This window comes from Lissotriton helveticus, chromosome 3_1, assembly GCF_964261635.1.
Source record: "Lissotriton helveticus chromosome 3_1, aLisHel1.1, whole genome shotgun sequence".
Classification (NCBI taxonomy): domain Eukaryota; kingdom Metazoa; phylum Chordata; class Amphibia; order Caudata; family Salamandridae; genus Lissotriton; species Lissotriton helveticus.
The window spans coordinates 2084351064-2084368354 of NC_136061.1; the positions used below are offsets into that span (position 1 = coordinate 2084351064).

Genomic DNA, 17291 nt, shown 5'->3' on the forward strand with positions numbered 1-17291 from the left:
TGTGGTGGGCGCAGTCTGTGTGAAAATAGTAAACAAAACTATTTGATGCTGCCTGGCTCAAGTGCTATGGATAAGTCTTACAGCACTTTCTGCCTCATTCCTTTCAAATTCACAATTTGGACACCACCTGCATCATGGTGAATTTTCATTCTGACTTTAACACTACTGAGTTTAAATTATAACTTGAAAACAAAATTATCGCCCCTTTGATATTACAAGCTGAGTACTAAACTCTCATGTGGAAAATGGTACATGCGTGTGGCATACCTTTGCCCGATGAAAACCCGCCATGATACAGTAATAGGTCTCCCCTGTGGCACCCCTCTCTCGGTTTGCGTAGGCACCAGTATTCCCACTTTGGGTGGCAAACTCTAAAGCGGAGGGAAGGGGGTTGAGCCTGAGGGTGCTATCTGTTCTATATTAATGGAAGGATGATATACAATTTCCGTTGGTTTGCGGATTACATTTTACTTGATGTGCGATCTGAAAGGCAGCGTTTTGTTTGTCATGTGTCATCAGTGTAATGTAGCTGATTGATTTGCAAGCATGGGCTACATTTTTTGGGATGCTGACATCTTTTATGGTCAGTGAAATAATTTCGTGTTGGAGCATCAGGCACCAGAAAGATCAATTTATTGTGCACTTTAAAACTACTAGAAATGCAAAAGAATTGTTGTTATATAGCAGGCCAAAATTATGTTTGGTTTGTACTATGGAAGCATGTATACTCTGCCATAGGCACCCTCAGCTGTGTGTTGTATTTGCTTTTACACCTCACCACTTTCAAATGCCACTAGCCGTCACTGGGATGCATACCCCTTTTTAGAGGAGTCTCCAAACAGGTTTTGCTGCAGCAGAGTAGAACTTAGTGGGAGCTACCGCAAAGTTAGGCTGAATGGTGATGTATCTTGGATGAACAAGTAGGTCCCAGTCTCCTGGTAGTTCCCAAGCACTTTTTGATGGAAAAGTCAAAGTTTTCATTAATGGCTGTTTGGACACCTTTAGCACCATTTCCAAAGGTCCAGGACTGGGTGAGCATCACTTAGTGGGAATAACTCACTTAAGGCATGGTCCAGGTGTGAGTTCAAGCTTGTTGGAGCTTTTTTATATCCCCACAGCTCACAACAGAAGGCCAGCTGACTAGCCCTTGGAGTCACTCTGGTAGTCCTGAGATCACGCAGCAAGGTAGTCCTGGGGCAGTCCTCGGAGGATACAAGGCAGGCGTTAAGGAGTAAGACAGTCCTCTGGTAGCAGCAGAGCAGTCTGCAGAAGTACAATGCATGCCTCAACCAGCAGGGCAGTCCTCTGAAGTAAAAAGCAGTCCCGCTTGGGGTCCTCTGCAGGTGTAGGGATGAACTGAAGAGTGGGTCTGAGGGTCTAATTTTAATAACTGTTGCCAGCTTTGAAGCGGAAGAAACTTTCAGAGTTTTCCCCCCACAGACGGTTCTGGAATTTCCTTCCTCCCTGCCCAGGGTCCAAGAGGTCTGGAGTGACAAAAGGCTGGGAAGAATTTCTTTGTGAGTGTGCTGAAGCAGCACCTTTGAATGGTAAGTGTATCAGGGAGCAGCTCCGTTCCAAATGTCCTTATAGAATAGCCCATTCTACCAGCTCCTAGTCCCTCTTTGTCTTACTGTCTCAGAGAAATATACAAAGGTGAACTGCCATGCTAATCACAGTCATGTGAACCAGGACACAGACTCCAGGCACCAAATAGTTTCTAAAAATGCAATTTTCGGAAATGTGACTTTAAACCTGACTTTACCATTAAAGAGGATTGTCAATTCAAATTCTTTTCAGTCCAAGAATGACATTTCTACCTGTTCCCAATCAGACGTTATCAAATGCAATAAAGTAGCTCTATGTTATCCTACAGAAGGAGGCCTCATAATTGTGAAAAACTAATTTAGTAGTTTTTACCATCAGGACATGTAAAACTTAAAATTGCATTTCTAACTTTTGAAATACAATAAACCCTGCCCTATGACCTTTTTAGGGCCTACCTTAGGGGCGACATATAGGCCTTTAAAATGGGAGGTGTATATGTGGCAAAAGATTTATTATGCCAGGTCCAATTGGCAGTTTCAAACTGCACACAGGTTGAAGTGGCAGACCTGAGACATATTTTAATGGGCTAACTAAGTGGGTGTAATAATAAGTGCTGCAAGCCCACTAGTCACATTTAATTTACAGGCCCTGGTTACAGGTAGTGTTCCACTTGACGAGGGACTTACAAGTAGGTAAATGTGCCAATTGGGTGTTAGTCAATTTTACTATGTTTAGCGGAGTGAGCAGAAGAACTTCAGCACTGCCAAGTGGTAAAGTGCAAAGAGTGCTAAGGTCAACAAAAACGATTTTTAGCAAATAAGAGGTAGAGAAAACACAACATTTGGAGGAATAACACACCAAGGTTATCAGGTCTAACACTGAAATACATTATGATTATGTGTGCAAACAGTAACATTTGAGATCACCCAGACCGTCTATAGCGAAGTAGTCCATTACTTGAATTTTCGGACAGATACATTAGGATTCCAGTGCAGTTTCCTTAAACTAATGGTTGGATATTTGGTTAAAAAAAAATCTCATAATGTTCTCAGTGTTTCACATTCTATAGGGATGATAAGCATCCACAATGCTACCTTATAGATTTTAATTACTGAGTCTTCCAGCTGATCAGACAATGGATGATCATAAGCACATTTCCATAGTTCTACAGTTAAAAAATCTATACCCATGGCTTTTTAGTCAAGAGGGTGTTCATTGGCAGGCCTCATTCTAAACTTCCCAAACTGGTCTGACGCAGTATGGTGAACATAAATGATCCTACCTTGTTCTGTTGAGAAGTTCCAAAGCAACACAGAAAAACCTTGCTGCAAAAAACTGTGCAGGGAGGAAAAGAGAAGTCCACAGCCCTGGGACACGACAGATGTGATTAAAAAATAAAATGTAATTCTATTTAACATTAGCAATGCTGTTTAATGGGGAACCCCCAACATAACATACCACAATAAATCGCACACATCACAATATTCTTAGGATACCTCACCCTTCGGGGATAATGGGAGGCTATTTGGTACATTGCCAACTTGAGGTGAACGTAAAAATGAAAACAAAAACAGGACATCAGGCAGCAGGGATTTGTTTAATAGAAGAAAAACATCTCCTCTGTTCACCAAACATGGAAGTTTCAGAGACGGACTTCAGCGATCTGAAATAGGAGATTATTCAATGAATTGACTGCCATTGTGTATCTGTGCTGCTGGCACAGGCATAGAAGTCATAGGCATAGAAAGGGCATGCTTTAACTATTCAATTGCCAAGTCTATGAAAGCTACCGCTCCTAAGACTAAACCCCATTTTATAGAATATGTAATGGTGCTCAAATATGTAAAAGAAAAGTATTAATTCTGCTTGGTTAAACTTTTATTCGAATATGACATGTTACAACGCACAGGTTTAAAACACATGCCATTATAACGACTGCTTTGTTGCAACGCATACTGTTAAAATGAATGAATGAATGAAAGCAGTCTTATATTGCGCAACTTAGCCCCGCGGGCATCAAGGCGCCTTACTGAACTAATGACCTTTGAGATATAAAAATCCCTACTCTGGCAGTTGTCTCTCTAGTAAGAGTACCCTGGGGGGTAATTTCCAGTATCTTGAACACACTCAACACAATCAAAACATGGCTACAAGGATGGTAAGACGTGATGCATTGTTTATGTCAACTTTGAATGGATCTCTGTCACAAAACATTTGTTTTTCTAGTGCAATATTTGTATCCGGTATTTGTAACGTACAAACTGATCACCCCAAGGGGTCTCAAGGTGCTGGGAGCATCAGGGAGGTTAAGTAAGCTATTGCTCAGAGTCACAGGGTGTTGGGCTGAACTGCGGCTGGTGCTGGGGATCTAACCGTGAGCCTCGTGCTCTCGAGTCAGGCGCTCTGGCCACCACACCACACCTCTCCTCCGACACACCTATTAAATTATCTATTTTATATGTAGGCCCATTATTTTAGATGTGAACACTGGTGTGTCCCCCTTTTTGCCTAGGAATGAGTGTCTTTATAGTTATGAAGGCTGTTGAGAAGGCAGTTGTGAAGTAAATACTTACATAATATATTTTGGACACTTACTATGTTCCATGTTGGCTCAACATGATCAGCACCCTGGTATTCCATATATGTGGCAAAGCCCTCATTAAGCCAAATGTCATTCCACCACCTCATTGTCACAAGATTGCCGAACCACTAAAAGGGAAAATCAAAACCAAATGAGCATTATCAAGACAGAACACTGTAGTGAAATACTATGAATTGTGTAAGTGGCTAAATCCAGCAGTTTCCTTGTTCTATGAAACCACTGCACTCTCATACCAGAGCCAGATCTGTCATTCCAATTAGCAAAGCAGGGATGTGCAATTTACACACTGACTGGTTCAGGAATAAGAAAGTGATTTGTAAAGTAATCAATGTATGGGTTTGGAGCTTAATATAAATTAAGGGGTCGATTAGGACGGCGGACGGATCGCCACCGCCATGCAGACGGTGGCGATCTGTCCGCCATCCGTGCCCGTCCGCAACCAATTTCCCCCCCGCCATATTACAATGGCAGGGGGGACCGCGGCGGACAGAAACATCATCCGCCGCTTTTCCGCCGCGGTCGGCTTGCGACCGTGGTGGAAAAGCACTAATATGGTGGCGGTGTCTATCAGACACCGCTAGCCATATTAGGATGGACTTTGGGGTATGCCTTTCGGTGGCGGCAATGCCGCCAAGGAAAGGCATACAGTCTTTGCTTTGGCGGCCCTTTGCGGGCCCCCAGGGTGAAGGGGGCGTGGGGGTGCACATGGGGGGTACCTATGGTACCCCCCTGCGTTTCCAAGTACAACATGGCAGACACCGCGCAGTGCCTGTTATGTTGTGCTTGGAAACGCACAACATGCCTTTTTAGTATTGGGGCGGGCGGTTATTCAAGCACCGTCCGCCGCAATGTTAAAAATGCGGGATGCACCCGCCACTGTGGCGGATGCATCCTAATTCGGGGCACGGAACCTCCACCCTTGTGGCGGACGATCCCTGTCCCAGACCATCCTGATTGACCCCTATGTTTGTTGCAATTACCTTACATACATAGTATGCCATGGATAGTGTTCTCATCAATGATTTAATTTCAAATGGCATAGTAATGTGATCAATGATATCAAAATTATGTCATGATTGATGTATTTTGTGAGGTCATAAGCAGTGTATGGCGAGGGCTTGAGTTATAGTTACTTTATTTAACTTTAATTGGTGAATTTTAGTGTTTTTTTTTGCTTTAAACGTTTTCTTTTAACTGAAATGTTCACCTAACTATATTGTCAATTTGACCATTGATTTATTTCATTTAATTTCTATGGTTTTTTATTTTTAATGGAGCATTTTACCACACTTAACTAGGCCAACCCTGCAGGGCGCACAACTGAAGTCCAGGCCCTGCTCCCAACCCCCCATAGGTGGCACATCCCTCCAACCGTGCACGCCAGTGCACAGCGTGGGGTTGGTGACAGGCACAACAATCAACCCCACATGGATGGACAACCCCTTCTTGGCCCCCACACAGTCACCCACGTGGCAGGTTGAAGACCCATATCTTACCTACACTTACCATGCATGGTTAACACATGCATGATAAAGAAATCTGCATGGTAAAGGTTGTGTAGTAAAGGCATGCATGGGGCAAAAGGCTGTGTGGAAAGGAATGTTTCCTCTGGGCTGCAGTGTGCTCCTGAGAACCGTTATTCCCATCGCAACTGCACCTCCAAACTACTGATTGAAAAGATAAGTGCTTTTAAGCATTAATCTAACATCACAGATTGTTTGAGGCAGGCCCTTTTTCTGTGCTATAAAATGTACATCCACTATCTTTAAAAAAATTACCATGTTTTCAGTGACTTATTTTCAAGATATCTGAATTCAGCCTTAAAACACTTTAAGTTTTAATTGCATCATTCTGCTAAATAGGCTGCAAAGCAAGTGAAATAGTACCTGATGTGCCAGCTCATGAGCCATAGCAATAAGTGCTCTCTCCTTGTTTTTTAGAGACGATTCTGATGGGTGAAGAAAGAGAGCTGCCTCTCTATATGTGATGAGACCCCAGTTTTCCATGGCTCCTGCACTGAAGTCAGGAATTCCTATCTGATCTGCAAAGAAAAAAGAGGAAAAACAATTGCTTGACAGCTGAATACCCATACAAAGCAGAATTTCACAGAGTTAGGAATATGTTTAATGATAAATATTAATAAGTCCCTATTAAACAGGCAACAGTCTGGATTTTGTGCACTCTACTTTCCTTTCTCAAGTTCTTTAACAATGCTTCATGACATGCGTTGACGCAGTGTGGCCCTGGTACCAAATCATATGCAGTCCTATTCTGTAAGTTACATTATCAGTTAATAGGTCTGGGAGATGGCATCATGAAGAGTAACATCTCCCGGGACAAGATTACTTTCAAAGTATTTTCTGAACTACACCTGAACTAGAAAAAAAGGGTCTCAATGACGTTATGTAAGGAAGTGACTGCATTAAACAAAAAAAGGGCTTAGCACTAGGATTTCTACTAGCTGCAAATACCAGATTTGTATTGGTTCATGGGTTTCGGTTTTCTATTGGTTATAGGTCCTAGAGATTAGATTATTTTTGGTGTACAGGGCTAGGGTTTAGTTAGTTTCCATTGCTAGGACTTCTATTGAGTCTAAGCATTAGAGTTTGGGTCCTATTGGCTCTAGAGCTTGGGTTACCATTGGTTCTGGTCACCTGATCACTAGGACTCCACCGCGTATTTAAAAAGAGCTTTTAGGGTGTCCAGGGAAAATGCATTAGGTTAGGTTTGCTGCTTGGTTGGGCCTGTAAAGGTCTGTAAAGGGCCTAACAGGCCCAGTGCACTGAAATGAGGTGCTTACGTTCCTGCACGACGCATCACTCAAACCCCTTCCTCTTTAAACAAACAAAAAAATAAGAACCAGCACCAAACACAAAAACCTTGCATTTCCCATACTATATATCAAGAGAACTAAACTTTATTTTGAAACCTTACCAAAACAATATAAGCCATACTCACCCTCTCAACACACATTCATATTCATAATATACCTACTTGAGCAGGACAATGAGGGTAAAGAATGCAACAATCCTAGCACCTGGAGCCCAAAACCAATTCCTAGCCCCTCATCTTCTCAAGCACATTAAGAAAAATTATCAGCCAAAAATAATTTTATCTCCACAAAGCAGCAAATGGGTGAAAACAACAAGAACCCAATTGTATGCCATTTCGTCCCAAAAGAAACCTGCTCCCCTATCCACCAACCCCAAAAATCACACAATTTAAACTATCTGCATCTATATCACCTTACCAAGAACATTTAGCCTCCGAATTTGAATACCTACTAGAAGCTCGCAGCCCAACCAGATGCCCATTATATTCCTGCTCTTGATTAATTTACAATAAGAAACATCAATCAATATTTGCATCCATACCAGTTACAAATATCAGTAATTTATTAAACACAAGAAATTCCCCAGAAATATTGAAGACGGCATACATTCGTACACCATGTAAGAAGTACAGTTTGGACCCTTAAGTCCACAACAGCTACAGACTAATCTCCAATGTACCTTTCAGTAGCAAAATTATGGAGATACCAGCTTTTCACCAGATCCCCGAGTTCATAAAACTGAAGCAACTACTCTCAGATTGGCATACAGGATTCTGGAAAGGAAGAGGGACTGAATCAGTCCTAATCGCAATTTGGAATGACCTTAAAACAGTCTAATAAATGGTCTAGCACATTACTTCTCCTGGCTTCAGCAGATTTTGACATAGTGCACTATGATATATTACTTCTTAGACTGAAAGATGTCTGTACGGATAGCATAACTCTCAATGGGATTTGATTTGATCTACAAAACAGGTTCATTCGAATTCACACACACTTCTCATAAAATCCTAACTTCATAACACAAGGGGGCATATTACCAAGGGGGGACAATAGGCAATTATCGCCGATTTAGCGATATTTTCGTCCGCTAAGCGGCGATAATTCTATCGCCCTATTAGCAAGGTGTCGCTAATTGATGTTAGCGACAGCTTGTAGGCGATAGCGAGCGGTTTGGGGCCCGCTTTGCATGTCAGCGATATTTATCGCTAATGACATGCAAAGTGGGCGTACCCAACCAGTTAGCGACTGAAAGCAGTCGCTAACGTCGCTATCGCCTATTAGCAAGGCAGGCGTAGCGTTGGAAATATTTGCGCAAAGCACGAATATCTCCAAATACTAACACCTGCCCAGACCAGTTCTTAGACATGTTATCCAATGGGAGGTGGATAACATAGCTAAGAGCATTTCGTCGCTAATGCGTGAATATCGCTGTATTCTCAGCGATATTCACGCATTTTGCCGCTATCGCTGGATATTTTAGCACAATGGAGAAAAACGTTGCTGATATCATGTTTTCTCCGCTAACATATCCAGAGATAGGCAGCGATAAAAAAATCGTCGCTAAGCTTATTTAGCAATAAATATCGCTACTTGTTGGTAATATGCCCCAAGATTCCCACAATATTATATCATCTCACCAGTTCCAAACTCATCAGTTTCAACTATGCAAATGCACACATATAACCCTCAAACTGAAGAATCCTGAAGTAGTGCTACGCTTAGCTACTCAAAGTGCACTTCGCACTACGCGAGTTATGCGTAGCACTTTGTCAACTGCGTAGTACCCTGTTCGCACTGTGCAAGATGCCGTTTTCAATGATTGCACAGTGCGGACAAGCATCCGGCACTGTGCAATCATTGAAAACGGCATCTTGCACAGTGCGAGCTGAAGTTTTCTGCTGCTCTAGTAGTAGCTTGCTCGCGGTCGTCAACTTGGCGTTGAGGACCGCGAGCAAGCAAAAAATGACCGCTGCACTACGCTACGCTACGCTACGTGTGTTTGCACTGTGCTACATGCAGTTCATGTAGTGCGAAGTAGCGCAAACTTCGCAAACTACGCGAGCTTAGCGTAGTCCTTTGCCCAGGGTTAGTAAAAAGTAGATACATTTCTACCATAGTGTTAGTAAGATGAATGAAAACATATATAAAACAATAGAATTGGTGTACTCCTACGAAGCGTAGCCTACATAAAATGTCCCTAGCCTAGGTATGTGAGTGAAGCCTGTGTATGTAAATGTCAGGATAGATCCTAATGGAGCCAAGAATTCCCTAGGGAAGTACTAACCCCTAACTTGATGGTTCTGAATGAAGGAACCCGTCTCTGAGTCGAGGATGGCACCTGGCAAGGGATGTCAGGTCTCTGCCTGTCGAAGGATCAGCCTGCAGAGTCTGAGTCCAGCCTGGAAGGAATTCTCCTCTGCCTTTTTAAGGGTGAGTGAGGGTCTTTTATACTAAAATGGTTACTCCGGGGTTTTTCTAAAATCAACGTGTTTCGAAAACATTTGCTAATCCCCTGCTAATCCTTTTCTAAACAAACATGATCATGCACAGTTGGCTGTTGGCCATGGATGAAAAAAAGTGGTGACCCTTGTACAGAATATATCTACCGTGCCTGGGGACATGTTTATGTATGTCAGGTACAGGGATTAAGATATCGTACCAAGAGCCTGATGTCAAAGAGACAGAAGTAAGCTACTAGGTAAAAGGCCACTTGTGTAAGACTGCAACTCATACGTCTCTCTGCAATGGATTAATCACAGAATAATTCAGTACAAATACCAAAGATATTCCACTCAACCTTACCAGAAAAAATTGAATGGAACAGCGATCCAGACATACAACATAATCTCTGTGGCTCTTATTACAATGAGCCAAGTATGAAGTCAAAAGAATATAAATCTTATATATCAATTTTAAAAAAACAGTCAGGCTGTGTCAACAGCATCAGCAGTCACACAAAACAACCAAAGAAGAAACAATATATACCAACTGCCCACAAATACAGTCGTTGACCTTCCTTTCTTCTCTTTATACCTCCACAGTCTGCATCCTATCTCAATAACCTATTCCCACTGTACTCCTAAAAACCTGCATGAAAACTGACCTTGATTTGTCAATGATTATGCCCTCTTCTTCATTTCTAATCAATGATCCCTTCCTTACAGTTCATTTGTGCATGTCTTAATGCCACTTACTGTAGCCGACTCTGTAACACTCCTGCCCACATTTCAGTCTACTATAACTCAGCAACCTAGCTATTCCTTGCAGTCTAATATTTTCTAGCCTATCTATGCTTCTTTGTCTAGCTGACTGCTCATCAGAGATCACAACATCACTTTCTCTGTACTCTCTCCTGGTTATCAAACATTATCCAGCCACCTAATAGCTTTCAATTCATCCCATTTTCAACTTACTTTGAACTCTTGCTAATCATTTCACCTAAATCTCACTAAATTCATCTACCATGGGAACTGGAGGCAAAAGACTCTCTCAGTTTCCTACTACCCTTGGATTATGGAGTAGCGTGCTATCAGTTACAAAACACTTCCAAGCCTCATCGGGAGTAGTAAGTGGTATATAAATAGAATTACAACACAATACAAAGTTCAGGGTCGAATGGAATTCAACATGATGTTATTTTATACCCAATTACAGTCCTAATGTAAATACACAAACCCACATCTCTGCATCCTAAAGACTCTACAAGATAGATCCCCTTTCAAGTTCCTATGTATTACACACAGATCACTAAATGACAAAGGACAAATACATTCATTCAAGGAATATGGTAGTTTCCTTGTGGATTTTGCTGATATGTGAAATTGGTAGGTTTATTGCTCAGCATTGGCTGCAACCTTCCTTTGACAAGTATGCAGTTGATAGAAGCCAATCAGGAAGCTCTAGGTTTTATTATGGAACTTTTACAGACAGAAGAGGGCAACCTGTAAGAGGTTGCTTTTTTTGCATTCTAAAATCATAAACCCATCAAAAAGGACACATTTATCAACATAATTTCCCGTCCTACTACTATCACACTGGGATCTGAGAGACTGATAAACCTAACGTCTAACCAAAATCTACTGAACTAGTTTTTTGTACACTGAATTCAGAACTAAGATCATCAAAAAGAATTAGGAGGACAGGACCACAAATGTCTCCTTGAAATCTAGGATAGAAGATGTAGTTCAGCATCAGTGGAACTATAATGAGGCAGCTGGCTCTATGGATAATCTTTTCATGAACACAGTAAGACATTAATGGGATATAATTAGGGAAATTCTTGCCATACAAAGTTGAGTATTAACAAAGCAAGTCGATTTATTTCTAAAGAAATAAGTAGAGACAGAGTATTATCACTTAAATCTCACAATTGTGCACATTTGTGACTCTGATCTCTTCACTGTTCACCCACTGTGTGTTTATGGGCAAGATATAGCCTGGATGGTACATTAGACCATCAGTAAATCAACATAATGGTAATTGTTCACTAAGAGGAGATGAACAAATCCTAGGATGAGCAATAGGCACATGATAAGGAGAGAAGACTGGTTTATTCAGCCGCGGCTCCTCCCCTATGGCAGAGGAGCGTCACCCCCCTGCCAGCAGCCTTAAAACATAAAGAATACAACGATAATAATCAGGTTTATTATCGTTTTATTGTTTTCCAAGGGGCTAATTTTGGGGGCAGGGTCATCGCGGGAGGTAGGGAGGAAAAGCATGAGAGGAAGTGTTTCGCACTGGTATCAGTGCACATGTGGGTTTGGCAGGCTATCTCAGGACAGCTAAACCAACATGTTCACTGAATGAAGCTGTCTCCAAACCGAGCTGCACTGCTGGGTTAAAGACAGCAGGCACAGTCTAACTGGGAGTGTAAATTCACCATGCTCAGGCCAATCCTGACACTGCTTTCATGCTGCCACTAGCAGCATGAGAGCAGTGTCAGAATTGGTTGCAGTGGAGATGGCGATGTGGCGATCCAGTGATGCAGCAGTTAAAAAAAAAATTGTGTCGTCTGCCTGTCCCCCATTGACGACACTGCGACTCTTTCGAGACACCGGCCACTCCTGGGTTCAGCCAATTCTAATTTTTTCTAACAAAATGAGTACAAATGGCAGGCTTGTTCACAAATGCATGAAGTTGGAATTATCTAACCGAATCAAAGTAAAGACTGCATTGTTTACTACGGCCAAGTATGCTGGGTAATTGGTGCACAGTTGAAAACCTCTCATGATCTATAATATCTTGGTCGAGTAGGTAAGGCATAACTCTTGGAAGGCGATGTTAAGGTTGAGAGATGAAATAAGAATAAGAATAATACTGATGAGGATAACGATGACAACGAGAACAGCAGCAACAAAACAAAAACAGCATGAACAATAATTAGTCATAACATTAACATAATCACAAAAATGATAATAGGAATCTATATATTTTTTTTAGCCGACTAACTGGAAGTTCCAGAATAAAATTCAAAAAATTTATTTCCGTTTCCTTTGCAATAATGGCTTAAATGAATATTGAAAATGATATTCCCTTTTTTCCTTTTTAGTTATGCTCTTTTTTTGTGTTTGTATCACAGTTGCCAACATTACAGTACATTGCTGTATGCAGCTCTAACGGTAAACAAAACATATGACTTACTTCTGGGCCTGGCTCAATGCCTTGGAGCTACCAAAGCTGGAAGCATTGGAGGTTGGCACACTACAGGTTTGGTGCAGAAGGTAGCTGCAGGCCAAGCCCTGCAGTAGACCTCCACTATGAATGGCCATTAAAGGCCTTCTTCTTTAGTCATGGCTAAAACTCCTTGAATCACTCTGCTGGCTAGCGCTGGGAGGCTTCCCTGCTGGGGTAGCTGTGCGCTATACAAGTATAAATGTAATTTTAAAAAATCACACCGATAGGCTTAACAATACTGGCAACTGGAGTAAAAAGCATGAGCTCCTACTTTAGACACTTGATAGCCCAGGTTCCTATTGAAGAAACCATAAAATATCCCTCATTCTAGTTCCATGCTACATAGTGTATGACTGACAGCAGCAATGAGCAGGTTTGAGCTAGCAGCTGCACAGTTAGAACACTTAAAGGGCCTCCAGCTGAAGGAATGCATGGAGATACAAAGAAACAACAAGGAAACATAATTAATTTTCAGAATGAAACATGAAATGGACCCATTACAGAACTTGGTGGGAAAGACTCGGGAAGTATTAACACTATGAGACTGAGGATGCTAACCCAGTGGGAGGACTCCACTGACAACACTCCCTTGCTTTAGGAGAGGAGAGGGAAATGACACAGAGCTACGAAGCACCAATGCAAGTACCGCAATGCTGGAGACTGAGGCAGATAACTGTATGGGAGGACTCAAAGGATCACATTCCCCTGCTCCAGGAGGGGCTGTGACACAGTACTATAAAGTGCCATTTCAAGTGCTGGAGTGCGGGAGACTGAGGTGTGGCAGAGTCTCCAAGGAACACACTCTTTTTCGAGGAGAGGCGGGGACTGTGACACAGCGCACTAAAGCGCCATTGCATGTCCAGCAATGCAGGAGACTGAGGCTACTGAAGGAGTTGGAGGACTCTAGCTACCACACTATTTTGCTCCAGGAGGGCCAGGGGCCATGGGCCATGACACAGTGCTACAAAGTGCCACTGAAAGTTTTGCAGTGTTGGACATGCACATGCAAAGACCGGGCCAAGAGCATGCCCTTCTGCGCCTGTCAGAGCCTGAAGAAGGCTGGGCTGGGCCAGCCCTCTTGGTCTTTAATCTTCCTGTCTGCCTTCTACTGCCTAGCAGATTGATCACATACAGCTGTGGAGATGATGGAGAGGAAATCCGAGGCATCTTCTGGAAGAGAACGCCCAATCATTTTTAGGTCTCGCCTGTCGATGCGCATGCGCATCGAGCTTGCGAGCCTATTGCGGCTTAAACAACGTTTAACTAAGAAGCAAGGAATCGTGGCGATTCCTTGCAGTGCCCGTGACTTTTAAGCTCAATGCGCATGTGCATAGAGCTTAAAAGCGCGTGCACATCAGTTCCCTCAGCCGCACTCCAGGCCCCTGCTGTTTTCACACCCCCTCCCCGCTCCGCCCCCTCCCCTGCCCGCCGTGTCGCATTTCTCCTCCCCCTCCCCTTCTCTGCCTTCCCTCCGTCTTGTCTCTTCACTTCGCCGTGCCTCCCCTACTCTCCTCCCCCTCCTCCTCCTACTCTCCTCCCCCCTCCTCCACCTACTCTCCTCCCCACTCTCTCTCTCCCAGCACAACCTTGTTTGCGCTTCTTCCCCGTCATTTGGCCTCATGTGTAGTCAGACTTCTCTTCCCTTTTACAGAGAAGCACGTTGTTTAAATGTGAGGAAGAAATGGAAAGGGCAATTGCATTTCCCCATTCATATTTTGATCCTCCAAAATACAAACAAATGAACTATAGATGAGAGCCTGCAGCGTTTCCCTTTTCAAGCACGTTTTGAGGCTTCGGGGTTGTCGTGCGCTCACAGCACGCACCCCCTCCCCGCCCTCCATTGCACGGGCAGTGCGTGCTGTATAAACACAGTCAGCAACAGTGGTAACAGCTCTTGTTTATTTTCTCTTCCTTGTTTGTTATATCTTCCTCCGCATTGCTGGCTCGCCCCTCCCCCTCCACAGCGGCCCTTATTGTCACCTCGGCTTACACTCACCCCTCCTTTCTGCCCTTTAGGCTGCTTTCGGATGCTTTGTTCGCAGCTTGTCATTTACTTTTGCATTGTGGGCGTATTATGATTATATTTCTTAGGGAAGGGTAGTGCTAGTCCAAGGTACATTGCGCGCTCCCACCTTTCTCTGGCCTAGTCTTAATTTGTCTCTGTAAATAATTAAAATTTAGCATCTGAGGTATTGCGGGTTACCTGTAAATGTGAAGCGATCTAATTTTAGTTTCTGATTTGACGTTTCTGAATTTAAAAGTTTGTTTTCATTTATCTGAACAAACCTTTTACTGGCACAGTTGTAACTGTTCTCACTGTGGATACAATCATGTTTGCAAGCGCTGCTTCTAGTTCGAACCTTTGTAGACAGGGCCTATACTGAGCGTGTTCTTGTGCTAGGGCTTAATTTCAGCCGGGGTTTACCGGTGCGCACATTGGCGTTTAATTCCTGGTGCTTACTCTGGGCATGTTGTAATACATATTACTTAAGGAATATGCTGTTTCCGTTTTTTAACACCCAAAAGTGTAAGTTATCTGTGTTCTGCTTATTATGTTATTCATCCTAGGTGTCTGGGCCACGGCAACATTTGTGCTCTTGTGCTGCCCACACAGGAAGCACACCAGCCCCCTCACTGTAATAGGAGGCAGACCCAGCACCTCTCCCATACTTCTAACAAACAGCTCTACAGTAAACAGTCTGTGTACTGCTTCTTATCACTGCAATCTATCTCCGTTCACTGGCTCCTCACCCGCCCCCTTCACTCCTCTCTAAACATTCCTTCCCATGGCGTTTGGATCTCGGGAGAGAGCAGTGGCACACAGCTGCATTCCTCCCCTGTTGTTGAAGATTTTACCACTAATTAACACAGTGCAGTCGAGGTCGCTTTCATTTTTGTGTCCGCGCTTCTTTTACTGGTGAATTTCATGCCTATCTGTGCTCCTCACATTCACGCATAATAAAGTGTAATTCATAAAGCACATTCGGTACCCCTCACTGTGCAGGTCGCAATAACTGACTTACTTTAATAATTGGGTGGCAATAGAAATATCCAACACTCCAACATGTATCACAGTGAGCTGAGCACGTTGTTATAACTACTTCCCTTTTGACAAACTGCGATACACACTGTGACAAAGGCACACTTCCACGTCTCTCTGGCCTTCTTTTTTTTTGCCTCTGTAAATAATTAACATTGGCACCTGGTGGATTGCGGGTTACCTGTAAATGTGAAGGATGTAAATTCATTTTCTGTTTTCACGTTTCTGAATTTTAAAGTTGTTTTCATTTATCTAAACAAACCTTTAACGGGCACAGGTGGAACTGTTCAAACAAATAGATACAATAATGTTTGTAAGCGCTGCTTCTACTTAGAACCTTTGTAGGCAGCGCCCAGAATGAGCGCGTTCTTGGGCTGGGGGCTTAATTTCAGCAGGAGTCTACTGGTGTGACCGTTGGCACTTAATCATTAACACTTGCATTTTGTGTGTATTATGAAACATCTTTCTTATTTAATCTTCTGGATACTGTTGGACTGCTGTAGTAGAGGTAAGATGTGTAGCTACCTCAGCAGTTCATAGTCTTCTAGCTGCCATTGGTAGGGCCCATAACTATACCTTTTTATATTGTAGTATGCTACATTTAGTTTGTCTTGATGAAGACACATGAAAAGGTGTTGCAAGGGGTCAAAACGCTTATGCTTCCACTGATACCGTTTGCAAATAATTCTATGCATTGCAGCCTTCACATTGGGTGAAGTCTGTGCCCTTGCAAATAATTTATTGTAGAAGCCAAAAAAGAGACGTTGTTTCTCTTTTTAATTAACTTTCTCCATGCACCTAATACTTGTTCACTTGCACTGTGCTGCGACTTGGAGCACATTTTGATGAACTATAGTTTTTGTGTAGTTGTGACAAATCTATAAATAGCTTATTTTGAATTTTATACAAGTGTTTACTCTATATCAATTTTTTCTCAGCACTTCGTCGGAGACCATTTGCTTTCTTGCTCCCTCGTTTGTATACCGCTTCCCACTCACAACCACCAGTATTTTATTTTATTTTTATTAACATGCTTTCCTCACTCACCCTCACTCACCCTCACCCTCACTCACCCTCAACGCCTCACCCTCACTCACCCTCAACCCCTCAACCCCTCACCCTCACTCACCCTCAACCCCTCACCCTCACCCACCCTCAACCCTTCACCCTCAACCCACCACTCACCCTCACTCTCACTCACCCTCACTCACCCTCAACCCCTCAGCCTCACCCTCACCCTCACTCACCCTCAACCCCTCACCCTCACTCACCCTCAACCCCTCACACTCACTCACCCTCACCCTCACTCACCCTCAACCCCTCACCCTCACTCACCCTCACTCACCCTCACTCACCCTCACTCACCCTCAACCCCTCACCCTCACCCACCCTCACTCACCCTCACTCACCCTCACTCACCCTCACTCACCCTCAACCCCTCACCCTCACCCTCACTCACCCTCACCCTCACTCACCCTCAACCCCTCACCCACCCTCACCCACCCTCACCCACCCTCACCCACCCTCACCCACCCTCACCCTCACTCACCCACCCTCACCCTCACTCACCCACCCTCACCCTCACTCACCCTCAC

At 43.4% G+C, this 17291-nt stretch overlaps 1 protein-coding gene across 1 annotated transcript in view; it reads right to left on the reverse strand.

Moving 5' to 3' along the window:
* LOC144824116 (aminopeptidase N-like) overlaps positions 1-17291 on the reverse strand; it is an 880577-nt gene that overhangs the window by 596336 nt on the left and 266950 nt on the right. Inside the window, exons 6-7 of the mRNA XM_078683228.1 lie at positions 6034-6188; positions 4141-4254 (exon numbers count right to left, since the gene is read on the reverse strand). Coding sequence (XP_078539354.1) covers positions 4141-4254; positions 6034-6188 — 269 coding nt within the window. The remainder of the gene's footprint in view (positions 1-4140; positions 4255-6033; positions 6189-17291) is intronic.